The sequence below is a fragment of the Daldinia decipiens genome (assembly GCF_022478715.1).
Source record: "Daldinia decipiens strain CBS 113046 unplaced genomic scaffold F4813scaffold_1, whole genome shotgun sequence".
NCBI classification, from domain to species: Eukaryota; Fungi; Ascomycota; class Sordariomycetes; order Xylariales; family Hypoxylaceae; genus Daldinia; species Daldinia decipiens.
This window is the reverse complement of record NW_026054544.1, coordinates 1,848,652-1,865,808: the sequence shown is the minus strand read 5'-3', so window position 1 is coordinate 1,865,808 and position 17,157 is coordinate 1,848,652. Positions and strand designations below refer to the sequence as shown.

The 17,157-nt window shown below is 46.2% G+C and overlaps 5 protein-coding genes across 5 annotated transcripts; 2 read left to right on the top strand and 3 right to left on the bottom strand.

Annotated features, from left to right (window-relative positions):
* Positions 1–134: 134 nt before the first annotated feature.
* Positions 135–2,626, bottom strand: F4813DRAFT_343011 (uncharacterized protein). Its single transcript, XM_049241483.1, has one exon. The coding sequence runs from the start codon at positions 2,253–2,255 to the stop codon at positions 756–758; it is 1,500 nt and encodes a 499-aa protein (XP_049105074.1). The 5' UTR covers positions 2,256–2,626; the 3' UTR covers positions 135–755.
* Positions 2,627–2,673: 47 nt separating this feature from the next.
* F4813DRAFT_343009 (plasma membrane proteolipid 3) lies at positions 2,674–3,861 on the bottom strand. Its single transcript, XM_049241482.1, has 4 exons — positions 3,776–3,861; positions 3,528–3,717; positions 3,386–3,461; positions 2,674–3,317 (listed from the first exon to the last, which is right to left on the bottom strand). Exons 2-4 carry the CDS (start codon positions 3,571–3,573, stop codon positions 3,146–3,148), a joined length of 294 nt encoding a protein of 97 aa, XP_049105073.1. The 5' UTR covers positions 3,574–3,717; positions 3,776–3,861; the 3' UTR covers positions 2,674–3,145.
* A 1,109-nt stretch (positions 3,862–4,970) lies between these two features.
* On the top strand, positions 4,971–7,567 carry F4813DRAFT_20978 (uncharacterized protein). Its single transcript, XM_049239646.1, has 4 exons — positions 4,971–5,347; positions 5,433–5,490; positions 5,615–6,321; positions 6,384–7,567. Exons 1-4 carry the CDS (start codon positions 5,192–5,194, stop codon positions 7,314–7,316), a joined length of 1,854 nt encoding a protein of 617 aa, XP_049105072.1. The 5' UTR covers positions 4,971–5,191; the 3' UTR covers positions 7,317–7,567.
* Positions 7,568–8,559: 992 nt separating this feature from the next.
* On the bottom strand, positions 8,560–13,570 carry F4813DRAFT_20985 (exoribonuclease 1). Its single transcript, XM_049239647.1, has 4 exons — positions 13,414–13,570; positions 13,262–13,355; positions 11,620–13,207; positions 8,560–11,559 (listed from the first exon to the last, which is right to left on the bottom strand). The coding sequence occupies exons 1-4, from the start codon at positions 13,416–13,418 to the stop codon at positions 9,008–9,010; spliced, it is 4,239 nt and encodes a 1,412-aa protein (XP_049105071.1). The 5' UTR covers positions 13,419–13,570; the 3' UTR covers positions 8,560–9,007.
* Positions 13,571–14,092: 522 nt separating this feature from the next.
* F4813DRAFT_343004 (WD40 repeat-like protein) lies at positions 14,093–16,630 on the top strand. The gene is made up of 7 exons (XM_049241481.1): positions 14,093–14,545; positions 14,622–14,675; positions 14,728–14,779; positions 14,832–15,350; positions 15,415–15,900; positions 15,949–16,258; positions 16,310–16,630. The coding sequence occupies exons 1-6, from the start codon at positions 14,512–14,514 to the stop codon at positions 16,121–16,123; spliced, it is 1,320 nt and encodes a 439-aa protein (XP_049105070.1). The 5' UTR covers positions 14,093–14,511; the 3' UTR covers positions 16,124–16,258; positions 16,310–16,630.
* Positions 16,631–17,157: the final 527 nt, after the last annotated feature.

The following is a 17,157-nucleotide window of genomic DNA, read 5'->3' as shown; positions in this document are numbered from 1 at the left end:
TATTATTATTATTATTATTTTATTTATTAACGTTAATATCGTTGTTTTTAATTCATTTTTATTAATTCTTTTTAAATAAAACTTTAAGTTTTCACTTATAATCACTTTTATTAAACATATATTAATCCATTTAATGTTAACCTAGAAATTGCAAGTGTCATTGTTCTTTATATACCCCCGAAAAGAAACAGCATGTTGTCAGATTCGGAGCAATAGAACCCATTGGTATAAAAGGATTGGTTTATTTATATTTCATATACCTGTTGTGAATATTATGGTATTTGGAACAACATGCCAAAGGAGGTCCAATATTGCCCTTTAGTATAACTTTAATCGCAAAGTAACACTCAGGGAACCAGCCCGACTTGTATTCTACAATAGATATCAGCAAATCGAAGTATAAGTACCGCTATCGCATGGCATGAAGTGGCCCAAAAGCAGTTTGGGTATCAAGTTTAACAGCTGTAATTGCTTTTGTATACATATGTCCAATGACATATTTGGGTATCGTTATCTCCTCCTAACTGGCTGATTTACTATTCCCTAATAATAAAATAGGTGAGAGCTCCTATTCTGAAATGTAACATGAGAAAGTATTGAACGCGCACGGTGCGGTGCCTCTGACTGGTAAAATATCGTACGCTCCTTGTTTCTTCTTCCATTCGCCAGGAGAACTAACCAAACGCCCTGCTGCTATAATAATCTAATGAAAGCAGCACCTAGGGAGTGTTGTGGGCCGTAAACCTGAAACAATTTCATGTGGTTATATTGATATCCTTTTTGTTTGTGTCCCTAACTTGCTCTGTTGACCTGAGCAGTTCCCTTAGTGTACCTTCAGCGTAAGAAGAATAGCCCCTGGACACCTCGGGATCTGCCCCAGCTACCTCAGAAAAAGGCTTTGCTCCCTTCCAGGACATCCAAGTGCTGAACCCGGACAAGAGGCCTGATGAACCTCTTGGCTCTTCTGGTGTAGTAATGCCTGCTGCAGCTACGGATTTAGATGCGACTGCCTGAGGAATCCTCGTTAGAGGTTCGCGTGTATAGCATCTTCCAGTAGGTCCTATAGGCGATGTCTTGGTTTCAAGGTGATTCTTTGATGTCCGTGGTTCTGCAGGACTACTCAGCAAGATCACACCCGGTGCCCCTGGGGAAGCAGTAGTGTTCTGTATTTGGCTCCGAGACCTTTCGATAATGGCCGTTGCGAATAGAGCTGGCTTCGACGAGAGAGATCCCTGTTGGTCGTCCTGTTGTTCACTACTAGCCTGAGCTTCTGTACTGGCCGCACTGGTGCTCTCGTCGTTGGTACATGTAGTAGTACGGCTTACTTCCTCTATAATCTGGGCGGCCGGCTTTTTATTGCTCTTGTCTTCATCCGAGGACCTGCTCGAACTCACAATTGTTTCTAGAGTACCGTAGGCAGTATTTCTCCGCCGAGTAGCGTTTCTTCTGTTCCTCTGCACGGAACCAGCATGTTCGTCATCGCTCGATACCGATTGTAGTGTAGACCCTACAGGAGCATAGTGCCTTAAAGATGTAGATGGGGGTCCTAGGAACCCTGGCCCCGATCCTTGAGGGGCGATATGAACCTCGTACTGGTTGCTGAGAGAGTATTTCGTACGTGCACAGATCTCTGCTATCCGGTCGAGGTCTGCATTAACGTCTTGCTGTATATCTGCTATGATACTTTTAAAGGTGAAGGATTCAAGAGGCGGTAGTTTGGCTTCGACTATTGCGCGTCTTTTTTCGGTTCCTTTACGACGCATCTTGTCCTTTATTGTGCTATTTCGTTTAATACGCTGAGACGATAGATTATGTGAAGACGAGGTACTAGAGACGGACACTGGACCCTTGGCTGTCGAGGAGGACGACGAGGATGCTCCTGGATATGTACGCACTACGACGGGCTGTGAATAAGTTTCTGCCGTTGAGCTCTTAGCACTAGGCGGAGGTTTGGCTCTGGAATACCGTTGGCGGGAGGATGGTTGGGAGCGGCTCAGCTGGCGTAGGGCAGTAGTACGATGGGCGGCGGTAGAGTCGTCAAGAGGTATTGGTCTTCCTTCGGCGGTATTTGGTACGAGAAAGGTGGATGAAGTAATTTTGGGAAAGAGAGGAGGGAAGACGAAGGGTAGTGAACGCCTTGGTAAATTGTTATCGTTCGGAGAGCTATTGGTGGTGATATTGGTCTGTGGATGAGGAGGGGAGTTACTACGAAGCTGAGGAGGCGGGTGGGTTGAAGGATATGATGTATCTGCCATGTTCTATAATGTGCAGGCTCTGTGTATATACGAGATATGTAGGCTGGAGGAAGGTTTGAAGTGCTTAGACGAGCCAGACGAGCCAAACGAACTAGACAAGCCAGTAACTGGGCTGATTGCAAGTAGTATTAGGCGATATGCTGTGGCAGCCAACAGGAAGTGCTTGATGTTCTCGTAGATAATGGATGTGATTCCCTGCGTCGGAGCTAAAGAAATAGGATGATTCGTCGGCGCGTAGGCGGGACATGTGGTTCGAACCGGAGACGAGCTTGTTCAATGTTGTCGTTTTACTCTTGGTTTGATTTCTCGAGAGGAGATGGACGAAGAACCAGGGTGAGCTGCACAAAGTCGTGGTGCTATTTGAGTGGTAGAGAGGTGGGTAGGTAGGATACATGTAAAAGTTACATATTTTGAGGAGGGGCTTTGCTTAGCTAAGTACGGACCCGTATGGTATTTACCAATCCACTCACATTGCCCATTTACCTACATGTACATGTACAGAAATGTCATATAGGTAGGTTTCAGCGTTACATAGCTCCTACCTTGGCCGATGACAACCTTGCTAGCGACTGTCATGTACCAATACTACATAATAATACCTACATGTCAATGGTAAGGCTCCGGATGGCTTAAACTATATAATGTTATATTCGTTCATGAATTTTCTATGCAATTGCGAAATTGATTTCTCTCGAATGGTAATGATTAGCTAACTTCGGTGTAATAAACATACTTTTCTTCAACAAACCTGCGAGACCATTTCGATCAATGAATGTACTGCTACTACGTACCAACTACCGGTGTCTTTCGAAAGCATCTAACTCCTAGTGCTCCAAACTAAAACGTCCTCCTGGAATTAAACCGACGTTCCCTCTTCATACACTGGCTATTTAGTGAGTACCGGGCGGAACCATCGTGCCGTACCCATAGCCGCCGGTTTGCACGCGGTCGCTGTACACACCGGCAGCTCGTCTTGCGGCATAGCGGCCCTCTCTAGCCTGTTCGCGACGGTTATAGTAGACATACTCGAGATAGAAGGCGTGTATGTGACCTGGAAGGTATCTGCTCTAACATATCAGCTAGATTTCTAGCATCGCTTCGCGTAATAAGACTTTCGCTCTATTGCATACCCAAGGACGGTGAGGCAGATGTTGATAAGCAGATCAGCGCCACATCCGGCGACGGCCCAGACGCCAATCGGAGGGACTAGAGAGCAGTTAGGTCAGACCATCCTGTAGCCAGTGCCTACACCGAGACCTCCTTGGTACTCACAAGGGATGGTTATGAGGACGATAAGAATAGCCGAGACAGCTCCCATTTTGATCAAGTAGGAAATGGTTGCGAGTTAGAAGCCGATTATATTAAGGTAAAAGTAATGGTCGTTCACTCATTCGACTTAGTTGTAGGTGATATGTAATTAATTTTATTGGGATTACGGCTGGGCGTACTCGCGCTTCAATTACTGTCTCAAGTCTCAGTATGCGGGACGACGCCAATGACGTAGCTCTGTAGCAGCGTACCTTACGTAAAGCATGTAGTCTGGGGGTGGTATGGCATTAGGCATTGATAGCTGCCCGCGCTCCTCATACGTTAATTCGTTTTACCAAGCCATCATTTATCATTTAAACCCCGCACATCTAAATATTTATAAGTGTAAATATGTTAATAATGATATAATCGTATTAAAAATATATATTTCTTATATATTACGTAATAATAAATTTTATAATATTTTAATTTTATATAACGTTATTTTTATAAGTTAATTTATAATTTACTTTTTAAGTTGTAAAAAAACCTCGATTTTTACATATTTAATTAAGTAATACGTTATGTACATAATGTAACTATAAAGTGGGACTTGTGACTTGTTTAAGTGGTGTTAGATATACTACGTGTAATGTACCTGGGTAAGCAGATGACGACGTTATGTAAGGAGGCAGGTACTTATATAGCCCACATGCGTTTGTACCCACGTTAGCAACTCCACAATTTAACGCTCTTCGACCCTGTCCTAATTTTTTTTAGAGGCCTTTCGGGGTCCGGGCTAAAATAATTAGAGGTAGGAGAGACTTGGCTTAGTTAGGTAATAGGAAGTTTAGGGGAAGAGGGGGTACCCAAAAGGAAAGGAAGGGGAAAAAAAATCAATTAATCAATCAATCATAAGGAGATTGATCAACTATGCACACTGCCCAAAACCAACAGCTCTCGCTACAACCGAACCCACTACGCAACTGTGCAATCCCGGAAGGTGTTCGTCGTGACTCGTCTCATTCTCTGTGCTCTTTTTTTCCCTCTCCTCCTTCTACGTACAACAGACTCACTCTCTCTTATCCCTCTCCAGAACATCATTCTTGCCCCTTTATTCTCTCTTCTCTTTTTTTTCCTCTTCCTGTTTTCTTGCCCCGGCGCTCTCCTCGATCCCTCTTCTCGATATTGGGGCATTGCAGCATTGCGAGATTGCGAGGAGCTGCCTGGTTTATAACTGGGTAGAGGTCAAAATCCTATCGAGATAGAAGGGGAAAAAAGGGAATAACCATAACAACTTTTTCGACGCTGGGTTCTCCCTTATCGCGCATTGCATTGAAGGCTTTTCTAGTTGTGTTTTTTTCCTCTTATTAATCATCCACATTAAAAAAAACAAACTGGAGCTCCAGTCGCTCGTTGCTACGACACCTCGGCCACCGCCTTTGACCTCCTTTCTGCGATCCCACATTTATGACCCTCGATCCTCTCGAACTTTTCGGGGTTCCAAATTCTTAAAACCTGCTCAGTTCAACTTGACAGGTTTCCGTCGTAACATTCAATACTACATCGAGCCGCGTCAAGTCCGACTCTAATTACTGTACCATAAATCAGCATACTACATACTACATACTACACACCAACATCACCGCCACCGCCGTCTTATATCATAGGCATCGAGTCTGCCCAACATGTCGAGCCAGCAGACTCCACCTCCTCATATCGACCGCTACGTCGTTATCCATGTAGCAACTACCTGTGATGAACACGGCGTCTACGTGACGAAGGATTCCGCAGAGGTGATTGAGCTTGGCTGGATCCTCCTAGATTCTAAGTCGCTTGAAGAGGTATGGGATATGGATGGTGGAAATCAACGAGTTTATTGTTATAAAGGGGAACTTTTGCGTGCTGACTTATTTCTTCTAATGCTAGATTCATCGTGAGAGCGTGCTCGTGAAACCTATCAATACACCTATTACACCCTTATGCAGTAAGTCGTAGCTACGGGATTGACTACCCCCTTCCCCCCCCCCCCCCTTTCTCCGTGCATCGTCATTCCCGTTGCATCTCTAGCTTCATCAGACTAATACTTATATGTTTTTTTGCGCTTATAGCTAGCCTTACGACTCTGACATGGGAGCATGTACGAAATGCGGGAACTTTCCGGGATGCAGTTAACCGCTTTGATGCTTTTGCTTCTGAGCACCTGACATCTCAAAATCTCGACTTTGTCTTTGTCACTCTCGATGCCTGGGACCTTCGTGTCCAGCTTCCTCGCGAAGCTCGCGACAAAGCCGTTGTACTCCCACCTTACCTGCAACACTCGAGGACATTCGATTTACGCACCGAATACCAACGATGGCAACAGCACCATCCTGAATCCCTCCCATTTGGGCCTTCGATGCTCTCCAACATCTGTGCTGCCCTCGAGGTCGAACCCGTCCAATCTAGTGCCCCGATCAAACATAATCTCCCCTTTCACCTGCAGGCTCTTGCTCCAGCATCTCCTCGACGTGCCATGGAAGAGGCGGTGACTCTTGCCAGAGTTTTGCGCGGTCTGATTCGCAAGTCTCAACCACCTCAAGAACATCCTGACGTCTTGACCCGTCCTATGGATGCCCGTGCTGATGTTCGTGCATTCCTATCTGAGCGAAGTAAGGTTCTGCACATGTCTGGTTTGCCTCACGATACTACCCAGTCGGAGCTTGAGAGTTGGTTCACCCAATTTGGTGGCCGCCCCATTGCTTTCTGGACCCTACGTACCCCGGAGCAGCACAAGCCCACAGGTACCGGCTTTGCTGTATTTTCGTCCCATGAAGAGGTGTGTTCTTACGTGTATATACTTATACTGCATGTTTCTGTACGCTAACTAAGACATTTTAGGCCGCCGAGAGCCTCTGCATGAATGGTCGCGCTTTGAACGAGAAGGCTATCGAGGTCTCACCGTCTTCTAGTCGCGTGCTTGACCGAGCCGCAGAAATCCTGACGCCTTTCCCCCCCAGCAAGAACCGACCCCGCCCTGGCGACTGGACATGCCCCTCATGTGGTTTCTCCAACTTTCAGAGACGGACGGCCTGCTTCCGTTGCTCATTCCCAGCAGTAAGCGCCGGTCCGCAAGGCGACATGGGCTACGGTTATGGTTACGGCCCGCCGGCTATGATGGGTCCTCCGCCGCATCACGGCGGCCATCACGGAAACATGGGCCATGGAGGAGGTCGTATGGGTGGTAGTGGTGTTGTCCCCTTTCGAGCCGGAGATTGGAAGTGTGGTAATGAAGTTTGTGGTTACCACAACTTTGCTAAGAACGTCTGTTGTCTTCGATGCGGCGCTAGCCGTGCTGGCGCTGCAGTAGTTGCCGATTCTGGTTATCCTTCGCCAATGGACAGTGGCTCTAGCTACGGCATGGGCTCTGGCTCCATGGCAGGAACGCCAGGCCCAGGTCCTTTTGCCTCAGCTGCCGGTCCATTTGGAGCGTCTGGTGGTTATGGTCACCACTTTGGAGGCCCGCCTAGCACGTATGCCTTGCCATCGGGCATTGGTGGTGGTGCTGCCCCGTACCCGTCTTTGAATACACATTTCGGACCTGCTCCGGGTTCGCATTCGGCAGGACCATTTGATAGCCGAGCGGCCGAGGCTGCTTTCCAGTCTGCAAGCAACGGTCCCGCCTCGGCCGGGCCATCTAATAACTTCTACTCGTCTCAGTCGGAAAATGATCCGTTTGCATTTCTCTCTTCCGGTATTGGCGGCTTGTCCGTCAGCGGTGGCGATGCTCGTCAGAATGGCGCGGGCGCGCCTTCGAACAAATCGCCTGCTTAAACGCAAAAAAGTATTTCGGCTCGTACGGCCCTCGTGCGGATTGTTCGGTATTCGATTTCACTATGACCGATTTCGGCCGTGTTTGGAATGTTGTAGTGCACGGTAAATCATGGGCGGTGTCATCCTTGGCGGTACTTCTCAGGACGTAAAAAACGGCACTTCCTACGGGTGTGGGCACAATTTTTGAAGACGCGGCATAGGGGGAGTCGAGGATACCAAAGGATTAGCAGGGTGTTTGTGGGGGAAACGTTTTTGTTTTAAGAGACAAGAAAAAGTTACACCGGAAATGTTTGAGTGGAGCTGGAAAACACAAAAAAGGCCGATTTTCTAGAAGGGACATCTAGGGGAAGGGGCCTTGGTTGCTGGGAGTGGTGGGTAAGGTTCTTTTACTGTCAACCATGTCGACGACCTTGTTACCCGATATACATTGAAAGTTCTGACCTAGGTGGAAGGACCAACTTTTGTACAAATGGACGGATATGTGCAGTAAGGCGGGATCTGAATGGTGGTGCATAGCGCAGGGAGTGTAAATGGTATACCTGGCTTCATTCGTCGAACCCCGGACTTATTCCTAGAATTTTATTGTATCTTCCTTTTACTACTACTACTACTACTACTAGTACTACTACACCTGTTACGCTCTATTTCGACTCAAATTACTTATTTTCTCTTTGCTCACTGTACTATCCTTTCGTCTTTTATAAAATTTTCCGTTCGTTCATGTCTAGGTAGGTATTTATCAACGAAACGAGCTCTTTGTCTCTCCAAGAGGTTAGCTAGATCTTTGGACAAGTAAGGGGTGGACTTCCGAGCTGGTTGTCTGAGCAAGGAGCCGGGCATGTAGATGGGATTAGGTGGTTGGTTGGCTCTGATGACTGAGCTATTAGGTGGAATGAAATGATGGAAAAGAAACTAAGAAAAATCGTGGTGCGTTTCAGCTCTTCTGGTTACGGTTGAAGATAATATTTCTATGCAGCTCGTAAATACTTGTTCTAGATATATTTGTCTGTTGGGGCCCACCCAATGATTTGAGATAGTTAGTCGAGGGTCTACAATAGTATTCCGCCTTGTAGCAAGAAGTGGAGTAAAGGTGAGACCGTAGTCATGATATCAAGGTTGTTAGATATATCCATATTATAATTGCTATACAGTCACACTTAGGTAATCGGTCTTACAATATTATACGGCTATATCGGCTTGTTCTATTTTTCTATGTAGGTATGTATATATGTATGTATGTACATACAATACAATATGCTCATATGGATGAGTAGTAATGGCCAGCTAACCCGATCTTATATAGCAATATACTAAGATTATGTGTTTAGTCTACTTCACACAGGCGCTCTAGCTGTGCTTTCTCTACGAAGATAGGCTTCTATGCTGTAGATAACATAAGTAGGTAGGTAGCTTGTTGATGCGTGACCACTGATATGGGCAACTATTATAGTTGGCTTCTCTGAGGTGCTAATACATCTAAGACTGACATACAGCTGGACTATACTCCCATCTTGTATTGCGTGGCCTCTATTGTCGTGTCGATGTTTTATTTCGCTAGGGCAAAATTACCAAGACTTATATGAGGCCATTTTGTACCATCTTCCACTTTTCCTCCACCTCGTACTGTTGTTTGTCGTGCCCGTGTCGAATAGCTCCTATTCCCTATGCCATAAGCGTCTGTATGACATGGCTTAGCTAGAATTTCCAGCATGTTGATCCACGCTGGGTCCGCCACGAGATCCACGTCCACGACCACCCCCACGACCACGTGAACGCCCTCTATTACCGCGGGTGTCTAGTCCGGCTGGTGGAGGGACAGCGTTATATGACTGCTGGGTAGCAAACCCATTCACGTTGCTCGGACTATTTGAGGCGCCCCTGCCACCACGGTTGCCACGTCCGCCTCGATTCAGGCCGCCGCGACTGCGTGTAGGATAACCACCGGTTTGTTGCGCTGGCCCTTGCGATGGATCGTCGTTGGGTGCCGACTGGTAAACCGAGCTGCTATGCTGTAGGCGAGGGGCTCCATTAGGTTTCTGGTAGGCCTGGCTACCAGCACGCCCTTGTCCTGGTTGCTGATTGAAGCCATTTACGGCGCCCCGCCAGGTCCCACGGAGGGGACCTGGTGCTGGCGCGTCTCTAAATTGACCACCTGAGCCCCCAGGTGCACCGTACCCTCGCGTATGAAGGGGTAACGTTGTTTGAGTTGGTCGCTTTTCTAGACTCATCTTCGAATTTGTAATTACCTGCCTGTTCGTGACATTTAGTACCGAATTGGCTGGGACGGTCTGTCCCCGGAAAGGGTCGCAGCGGCCGCCTAAGGTTGTCCCATTCATGAACGCGTTGTCACAGAGTATATCGAGCATGTGGTGATTCCCGACAGTGGTTATACCAACAACTGTACCCCTAGAAGCGATGGGTACCTTTCCAGAAGCCTGTACATAGACAACCCGATCGCCTAAGCTGAATTTCTGATTGCCGAGTCGTTGCGTAGCATCTTTCGGGTTAAGTAGCGCGGACCGTGGAACACACTTGAGCTTTTTAGCCCCGTGTTTTTCATTGGTTTCCCTTAACGAATCTACCGCATTCTGGAGCTGCATGACCACTTCGGAGTCCAGCTGTTCGGCATCAAGAGGAACTCGCTCGAACTTACTAGTCTCCACAGTTTTGAGCCATGCGCCAATCTCCTTAATCCTAGCGGTGGCAACGTTGCTGTCTGGCCAGAGTTGAGTCTCGTTGAGTTCGCTCCCTGATGGGTTCTGCATCACAGCAGCGAAGAAATCGGGGAAACGAGTCATGTATTCTACTAGCAATTGAATCGCAGCAGGACTGAATTCCCACCCCGAATTTGACTTCCTCGAGTACCCCAAGACCTTCTGCTTCCTTCCCTCAAACTTGAGATTTAATCCGAGATTCACCTTCATGCTGCCGCCAATCGTATGAACGAAGAAAGATGAGGTGATCTTGCTTAAAACAAGTGGGTGAAGCCCCAAGTCTTTCGCAACGGCGTAAGATGGACGATAACCGCTTTGCTGTTCGGCGCGACGGATGATCTGCTGTGTGAAGTTTGGCTCTTTTACGGACGGCAAGGATACTATGATCTCGGCTTGATTGCCGTTGTGACTTGAGATCTGAAGGGGACGCCCATAGGCATAGTCCCCGAGAAAGAAAGAGCCTGATCCGACGGGAAACTCCTCCTCAATTGGTATTGCGGCCTTCTCAACGAACCGTTCGTCTTCGCTTACAACTTCGTCGACAATGGCCTGTGCTGCGTAATCCGTTTCCATGCCTGGGATTGGGCCATATTCTTTTATGGTGGCACCCTCATCTGTCTTAATGAGCCCCTTCAGCATTTCAACATGGACCATAGATTCGACGGGACCAATGATGATGCCGAGTCGGCTACTATAGAAATTCTCAATACGAGAGGCCTTTCTATTCCAGTCGTCGATCTCCCTACTAGAATGGTGAGTCTGTATCACTTGACCAGAACCATCCGTAGCTAACGAATAGTCGAATAGTTCGTCTGATACACGTGCGATTTTAGCCTCCTGCAAGAAGGGATAACCAACGTGGCATCTTTGCCCTAGCTTGACTTTTGCCGACTCAACTCCACTTCGGAGCTCTACATCGGCTAAAGTTACAATCATGCTCTCGTTTCGACTTTCCTGCTGGAAAACATTTACTCCGTGGAAGCCAAGGGTAGCATTGTAAGACAGTGTAGCAAGACTGGGGAATCCTGCTAACGCGTCCACGCCGACCTTTGTGCCATCGAGGAGGCCAACATATAACTCTAGCCCTTCTGTTGTGGGTAGATCAAAAATATTTTCGACACAGTGGCAGTGGGGAATATCGGGAAAGATTCCGACCATGGACGAGGGGTATATAAAGTCAATACTAGGGTCGTATGTAAACTTCATTGATACACCAAAGCCGTTGCGAGCCTTTTCATCTGGTGTAAGAAGCTCATTCTTAGGCGCCATTGCAGACAACAGCCGCTTCTCGTCGATGAAGGGGATTTTAACAACTGCTTCCCATTCCATTTTCTTGCCATTCATGTCGAGTTCGAAGTCCCGTGGGTAGAAATCGATGATTGGTGATTTAGGATCTGTCATGAGCTCGTGGTATATCGAAGGAACAATCTTCTTGCTTCGGTCTGGGAGAACACCCATTAGCTGTTCAAACGGTCGGAAGGGTTGACCGAGTTTGAATGTTAAATCGGCATTCATGCCTTTCATAATGTCTAGATGGGCCGGCTGTTAGCAGAGTCATTTGCTTTAGCGCCGAGGTTAATAGGACTTACCGGATGTCATGGGAGAGTAATGATAACCATAAAACCATGGCCAAGAAGCTACCCCTTTATAGTAGTAGTATAGCACCCATTGTAGGCCTTGGACGTAATTCTCACAAAGCTTCGTCAGCTCTGCCTCCTTGGCCTCTGGAGACCATTCGAATTTGCTTGTATAATATTTGTCTTTCCACTCCAAGAATTTTTCCTTATACTTTGCTTGTGCGGCCGCCTGAGCTTCTTCGGCAGAAGAGTCGACTACCTGAGCTTTATCATAGCGCCTCATAACACGAAACAAGGCCATATGGCCTTCTTCCTCTTCTTCATCATTTTCATCGCCGTCTGGATTCGTAGGAATTGTTAGGACTAGGTTGCGTCGCCCATCATCGTCTTCGATAGTGCGCCATTCAACATGAAGGCTATCAGCAGTGTCCTGTACGAATTTTCGGTCGGCAGCAATAAGCTCGTGGCCAAGGTCGAGAGGAGTAGGCGGCTTCGTACTTATGAACTTTTTTATCTTCTTCCACAATTCCTTCTGAGAACTGGTTATAACGAGCTGTCCTTTCGTCTTAGCCGGCACTTCGCCATTGGCTTCCACGGACTGTTTACCCTTGAGCCACCTGGAGTCCGCGTTCTCATGTTCAAAAAACCGGTCCTCCTCCTTGGAAAGTTCCTCTAGCAAGAGCCCCAAACGGCTGAGGTTGATGACCCCTCCTTCGTTGATGTAACCGTCACACTGCGGGAGGACTTGCTTATAAATACGAAACATGGTCGCCAAAGCCCCTTCGTTAATATGAAGATTAGGTAGACTTGGAAGAAAGTCGTTACCAACGAAGAACGCCATAAGTATGAAATCGTCAATGATCCTCTCCATGTCGAAAGGCACTTTTATGGCTCCTTCCTTTTTCAACTCCTGGAACTCTAATTCAAGATATTCTCGAACTATACATAGGTGCATCAGGTAGAAGTTTTGATGCTCTAGCTCCTTCGATTTCGTCTTAGAGGCGCGGCCGAAGGTGACCTCTTCTCGAAGTAAGCAGAAGTGAGGATCGTGGCTTAACAGCCCCAGCATGATAAGATCGGCATCTAAGCCATATAAGCAATGCCGAACATTATGGTGATAATCGGGTTGGGCCTTCGCATTCCTGATGTACTCCATGATCTTGTGCTCTCCTTCGCCGGGTACTTCGTGACCTGACAGAACTACGTCGCAAACCTGCCAATCGGAATCCTCGGAGATCTTTTTGCTGATGAAATACTTGAGCTGTTGGGTTAACTTGGCCATGAACTCGGTACCTGGCGTGATGCAATTACTGTCAAAGGGATCATCCTTTGGTAATTCCTGACCCTCTCGTATTGCCTTCTCGCGAGCCTGCTCGGCATCTAACGCAGTTCGGAAACGGCGAGCTCTCTGCTGGTTCATCTTCGCTCTGGGGGCCACCCCGTCAATAGCCATGAAGAACAGTTTCTTGGGCTTGATCTTGCCAAACAAATGTTCAATATAGTTAAATATGCGAATGAACATCTCATCTTCGCTCAGGCGGAACGAGGTATCGTGAGTGTCTTTGTGGGTACAATTATGTATGATACCATTCATATCCAACTATGTAGGTTAGCGAACGGCGGCGAAAGAGGATATATTGGTGGATTGTCGCACATAAAGGTTATCGAATTCGGGGATGCGATTCTCAGCAATGAGCTGGGATATCGCAGGATATCGCTCCGAGAGCCATCTGAAGAACTTGGGAACACTAGACTGGGGTTAATACTATGCTTTTAAATCTGATATCGAGAATGACTTATACGTACCCCATTCTGACTTTAGTTGATTAGTGGTAGTTGGTAGTTAAAGGAAAAGAAAGTTATAGAATGTGTACAACGCCGCAAGACCGATGTACGATGTGACGAATTTTGTCTAACTAAGGCCTCGTCCGCAAGGAACTACAAAATACTGCCTTGCGATTTGATGTTCTGCTAGGAACGTTTAATGAGGGAGGACGCTTAAAAAAGTAAGGCGTTATATGGAATAGACGATGTAGTTAAATTTTTGTCGGATATCATCGAGGCAATGCATCTGGGGCAATGCAATGCTTTTTTTTGGCGACGAAGGTAGACAGGTTACTGGCGACCTCGGTAACTTGAATGCGACGCGGATCTGTGTATGCGTTTATGTGTGTAGTGTGTAGCTCTGATCTCGGGCGACGAGGAGTCATTGACCGCGATTATAGTTTTGCAAGTTAGGTAGTGGTGTGGTAACCTTGTAGTGGGGATAGGTACGAGGACGTAGGTACCCGATAGCCTTACCCCAAAACTCAAGTACACGTACTGTAGGTACATGTAAGATTGGGTGCAATGTACAACCTACTATATACTTAGGTACCTATCAGCTCCCCCGCATTCATACGGCCGGAATATTCTTGTTAGTACAGAAGTCGCCTTTAAAAGTTTTGCCCATAGGCTAGCCTTTGTCAGCTTAGCAAGGCTTAATAGCAACTAGCAGTTATAATAATAAATATATTTTTAATTATATATTTTACGATTTTAAAACGTTAAGTAAAATAGGCTATTCGATAGCTGCGGTTAAAACTGATAAACGCTCGGTATGGACAGAACTTTTAAAAGCGACTTCTGTACATACCTACTAATGTATGCATTTATAAAGATGTATTACATAACCCCCTTTTATCAGATCGGGTCGCAGGCAATACATAGGCGGTACAACCTTGCTACCTTAGGTACCTAGCTACCTAATGTAGGTAGGCTACATGTAGGTACTTCTAAGTTCCATACTTTACGCGCATCGCGTCCAGTCGCGAAATTCCTTCTGAACACTTAGCAAGTATTCTAAGCTCAACTCCCGAAATCGCAACATCCCGTATTCGATTATACGAGAAAGGTCAATTCAATATGGCTCCAGGCCCTGTTGTCGAGGAGGTCGAAGGTTGGTATTTTCATTTCCTTTTCCATCGTGTTGTCTTGTTTACTTTTCTTATGAATACCTATTGACGTAGTAGAAGTGGACATGGCCCAGGACTATGATGAAGACGAGGAGCAGAGGCTCATCAATGAAGGTAGGCCACGGTTGTTTTCCGCTGTGACTAGTGCAATTCTTACGATCATTAGAGTACAAGACGTGGAAAAAGAATTCACCCTTTCTCTATGATATGATCCTCAGGTGAGCTTTTACATGGCAGCACGAGTTGGCTCTTCCTGCTAACAAGTTGCAGCACCGCCCTAACATGGCCTACTCTCACGGTCCAATGGTTTCCCGACGTAAAGGAGCCCGAGGGAAAGAACTGCCGTATCCACCGAGTCCTAATCGGAACGCATACCTCTGAGGGCAAGCCAAATCATCTCCAGATTGCCCAGGTCGAGATACCGAAGTCGGTTCGCCCTAATGCAAATGACTATGATGACGAGCGGGGTGAAATTGGTGGCTACGGCAAATCCCCGTCTACAGATGTTACCACAGCTATGAAATGGAGCATCGTCCAGAAGATCGACCACCCTGGCGAGGTCAATAAGGCTCGTTACTGCCCTCAGAATCCCGACCTAATCGCGACATTAGCTGTCGACGGTAGAATCCTCATCTTCGATAGAACTAAGCATAGCTTCGAGCCCAACGGCAAGGTTAATCCTCAAATTAGTCTTGAAGGTCATAAGCAAGAGGGGTTTGGTCTCAACTGGAATCCCCATTCTGAAGGCGCTTTAGCGTCAGGAAGTGAGGATCAGACCGTCTGTCTTTGGTATGCTGCTCCCTTGGCAACCTGACGTGGACAATTATTAGATCATGCTAATAACATGCAACAGGGATCTCAAGTCGCTACAGAATGGCAGCACAACTCTCGGTCCTTCTCGCCGGTTCACTCATCATACTAACATCGTTAACGATGTTCAATATCATCCTATCTCTAAAAACTTCATTGGTAGTGTATCTGACGATTTAACCCTGCAGATCATGGATGTGAGGCAGCCGTCTAATATTCATTCATCCTTGGTTGCCAAAGATGGGCATAGCGATGCCATTAACTCACTAGCATTCAACCCGTCGACCGAGGTTCTTGTGGCGACCGCATCCGCCGACAAGACCATCGGCATCTGGGACCTTCGTAACGTAAAGGAAAAGGTCCATACGTTGGAAGGCCACCAAGACGCGGTCACCTCTCTTTCTTGGCATCCCCACGAAGCAGGCATTCTAGGCAGTGCTAGTTACGACCGGCGAATCATCTTCTGGGATCTGAGTAGAGTTGGTGAGGAACAACAACCGGATGATCAAGAAGATGGGCCTCCTGAACTGTGAGTCTTTTGATATCATACGGAGAGACGTTGGCTAATACTTGGTAGTTTATTCATGCACGGCGGCCACACTAATCATCTTGCCGATTTCAGCTGGAATTTGAACGACCCTTGGCTCGTAGCAAGCGCTGCTGAGGATAATATGCTCCAGATCTGGAAAGTTGCTGATTCTATCGTTGGAAAAGACGAAGCCGATCTTCCGTTGGATGAACTTGGCAGGTGAGCGAGGTGGATGTGATAAAAAGCTGTGACTTGAGCCCTGCCGCTTAGGGCAAGGCGGATTTTCAGGATCAACAGATGAGGAAGAGGAGGCAGACATACCCATACGGCCTATTAGAGGGTTGGCGAGCTGGAGCACGTTAGTAGTAAATACTACTATTACTTAATCACCCAACTGACTTCCCAGCAGCTTTATTATATGGCTAGGGTTAGGAAGACGGTAGATATCAAAGGGGTGAAGGCCATTGAACCCTTTTCCTATTACAACGAAACGTTTAATCGAGGGCTTTCGATTTGTACGATCCGAACGATTACAATTGTTTCCTCTTGGGCGCATGTGGATTGTGATCAAACTACTCTACATGCACATGCTGAGCTTATAAAATAATAAATAAGCGTACGGAAGATCTGAGTTGTTTTACGCATATTTTTCAGACAGTTGCTCCTAGCTACGGTTTTCCCATCCTTAATTATAGAAAATAATAATAATATTTTTATTATAATAATTACGTAATTAAAATTTTATTTATTTTTTATTAAAATAATAGTTATATAACCTCGTCACGTGATTAAAATTATATTTATATATATCGTTTACGTATAATTTACGTATTTATATAATAAATAATTTTTTTTTATGATTAAAATTATTATTATAAACATTTTTAAAAACATTTTTTACGCGTTAAAATAAATTTAATATAACTTAATGTCTTTTAATACTTGCATAGTATGCGCGTAAGTGGGTACGCTACCTACATATATGCTAAGCTTATGTACCTCTGTATGTAGTGTACACAGGCTACATATGTATCCATGTAACCACATATATCCGCCTGCCTGCAATGAGCCACCTTTACGGAAGTCGAACATTTGGTATTTGGCCAACTTTAATACTCCATATACAACCAAATTATAATCGGTTTCCTCTCGCACTCCCACTACTAAGTTTTGCTATTGAGGTTATTATGTCTCGAATTCGCTAAAGATTTTACAATATCTACAAGGCCTCATTCGATATTATTACGCGCACGTTCG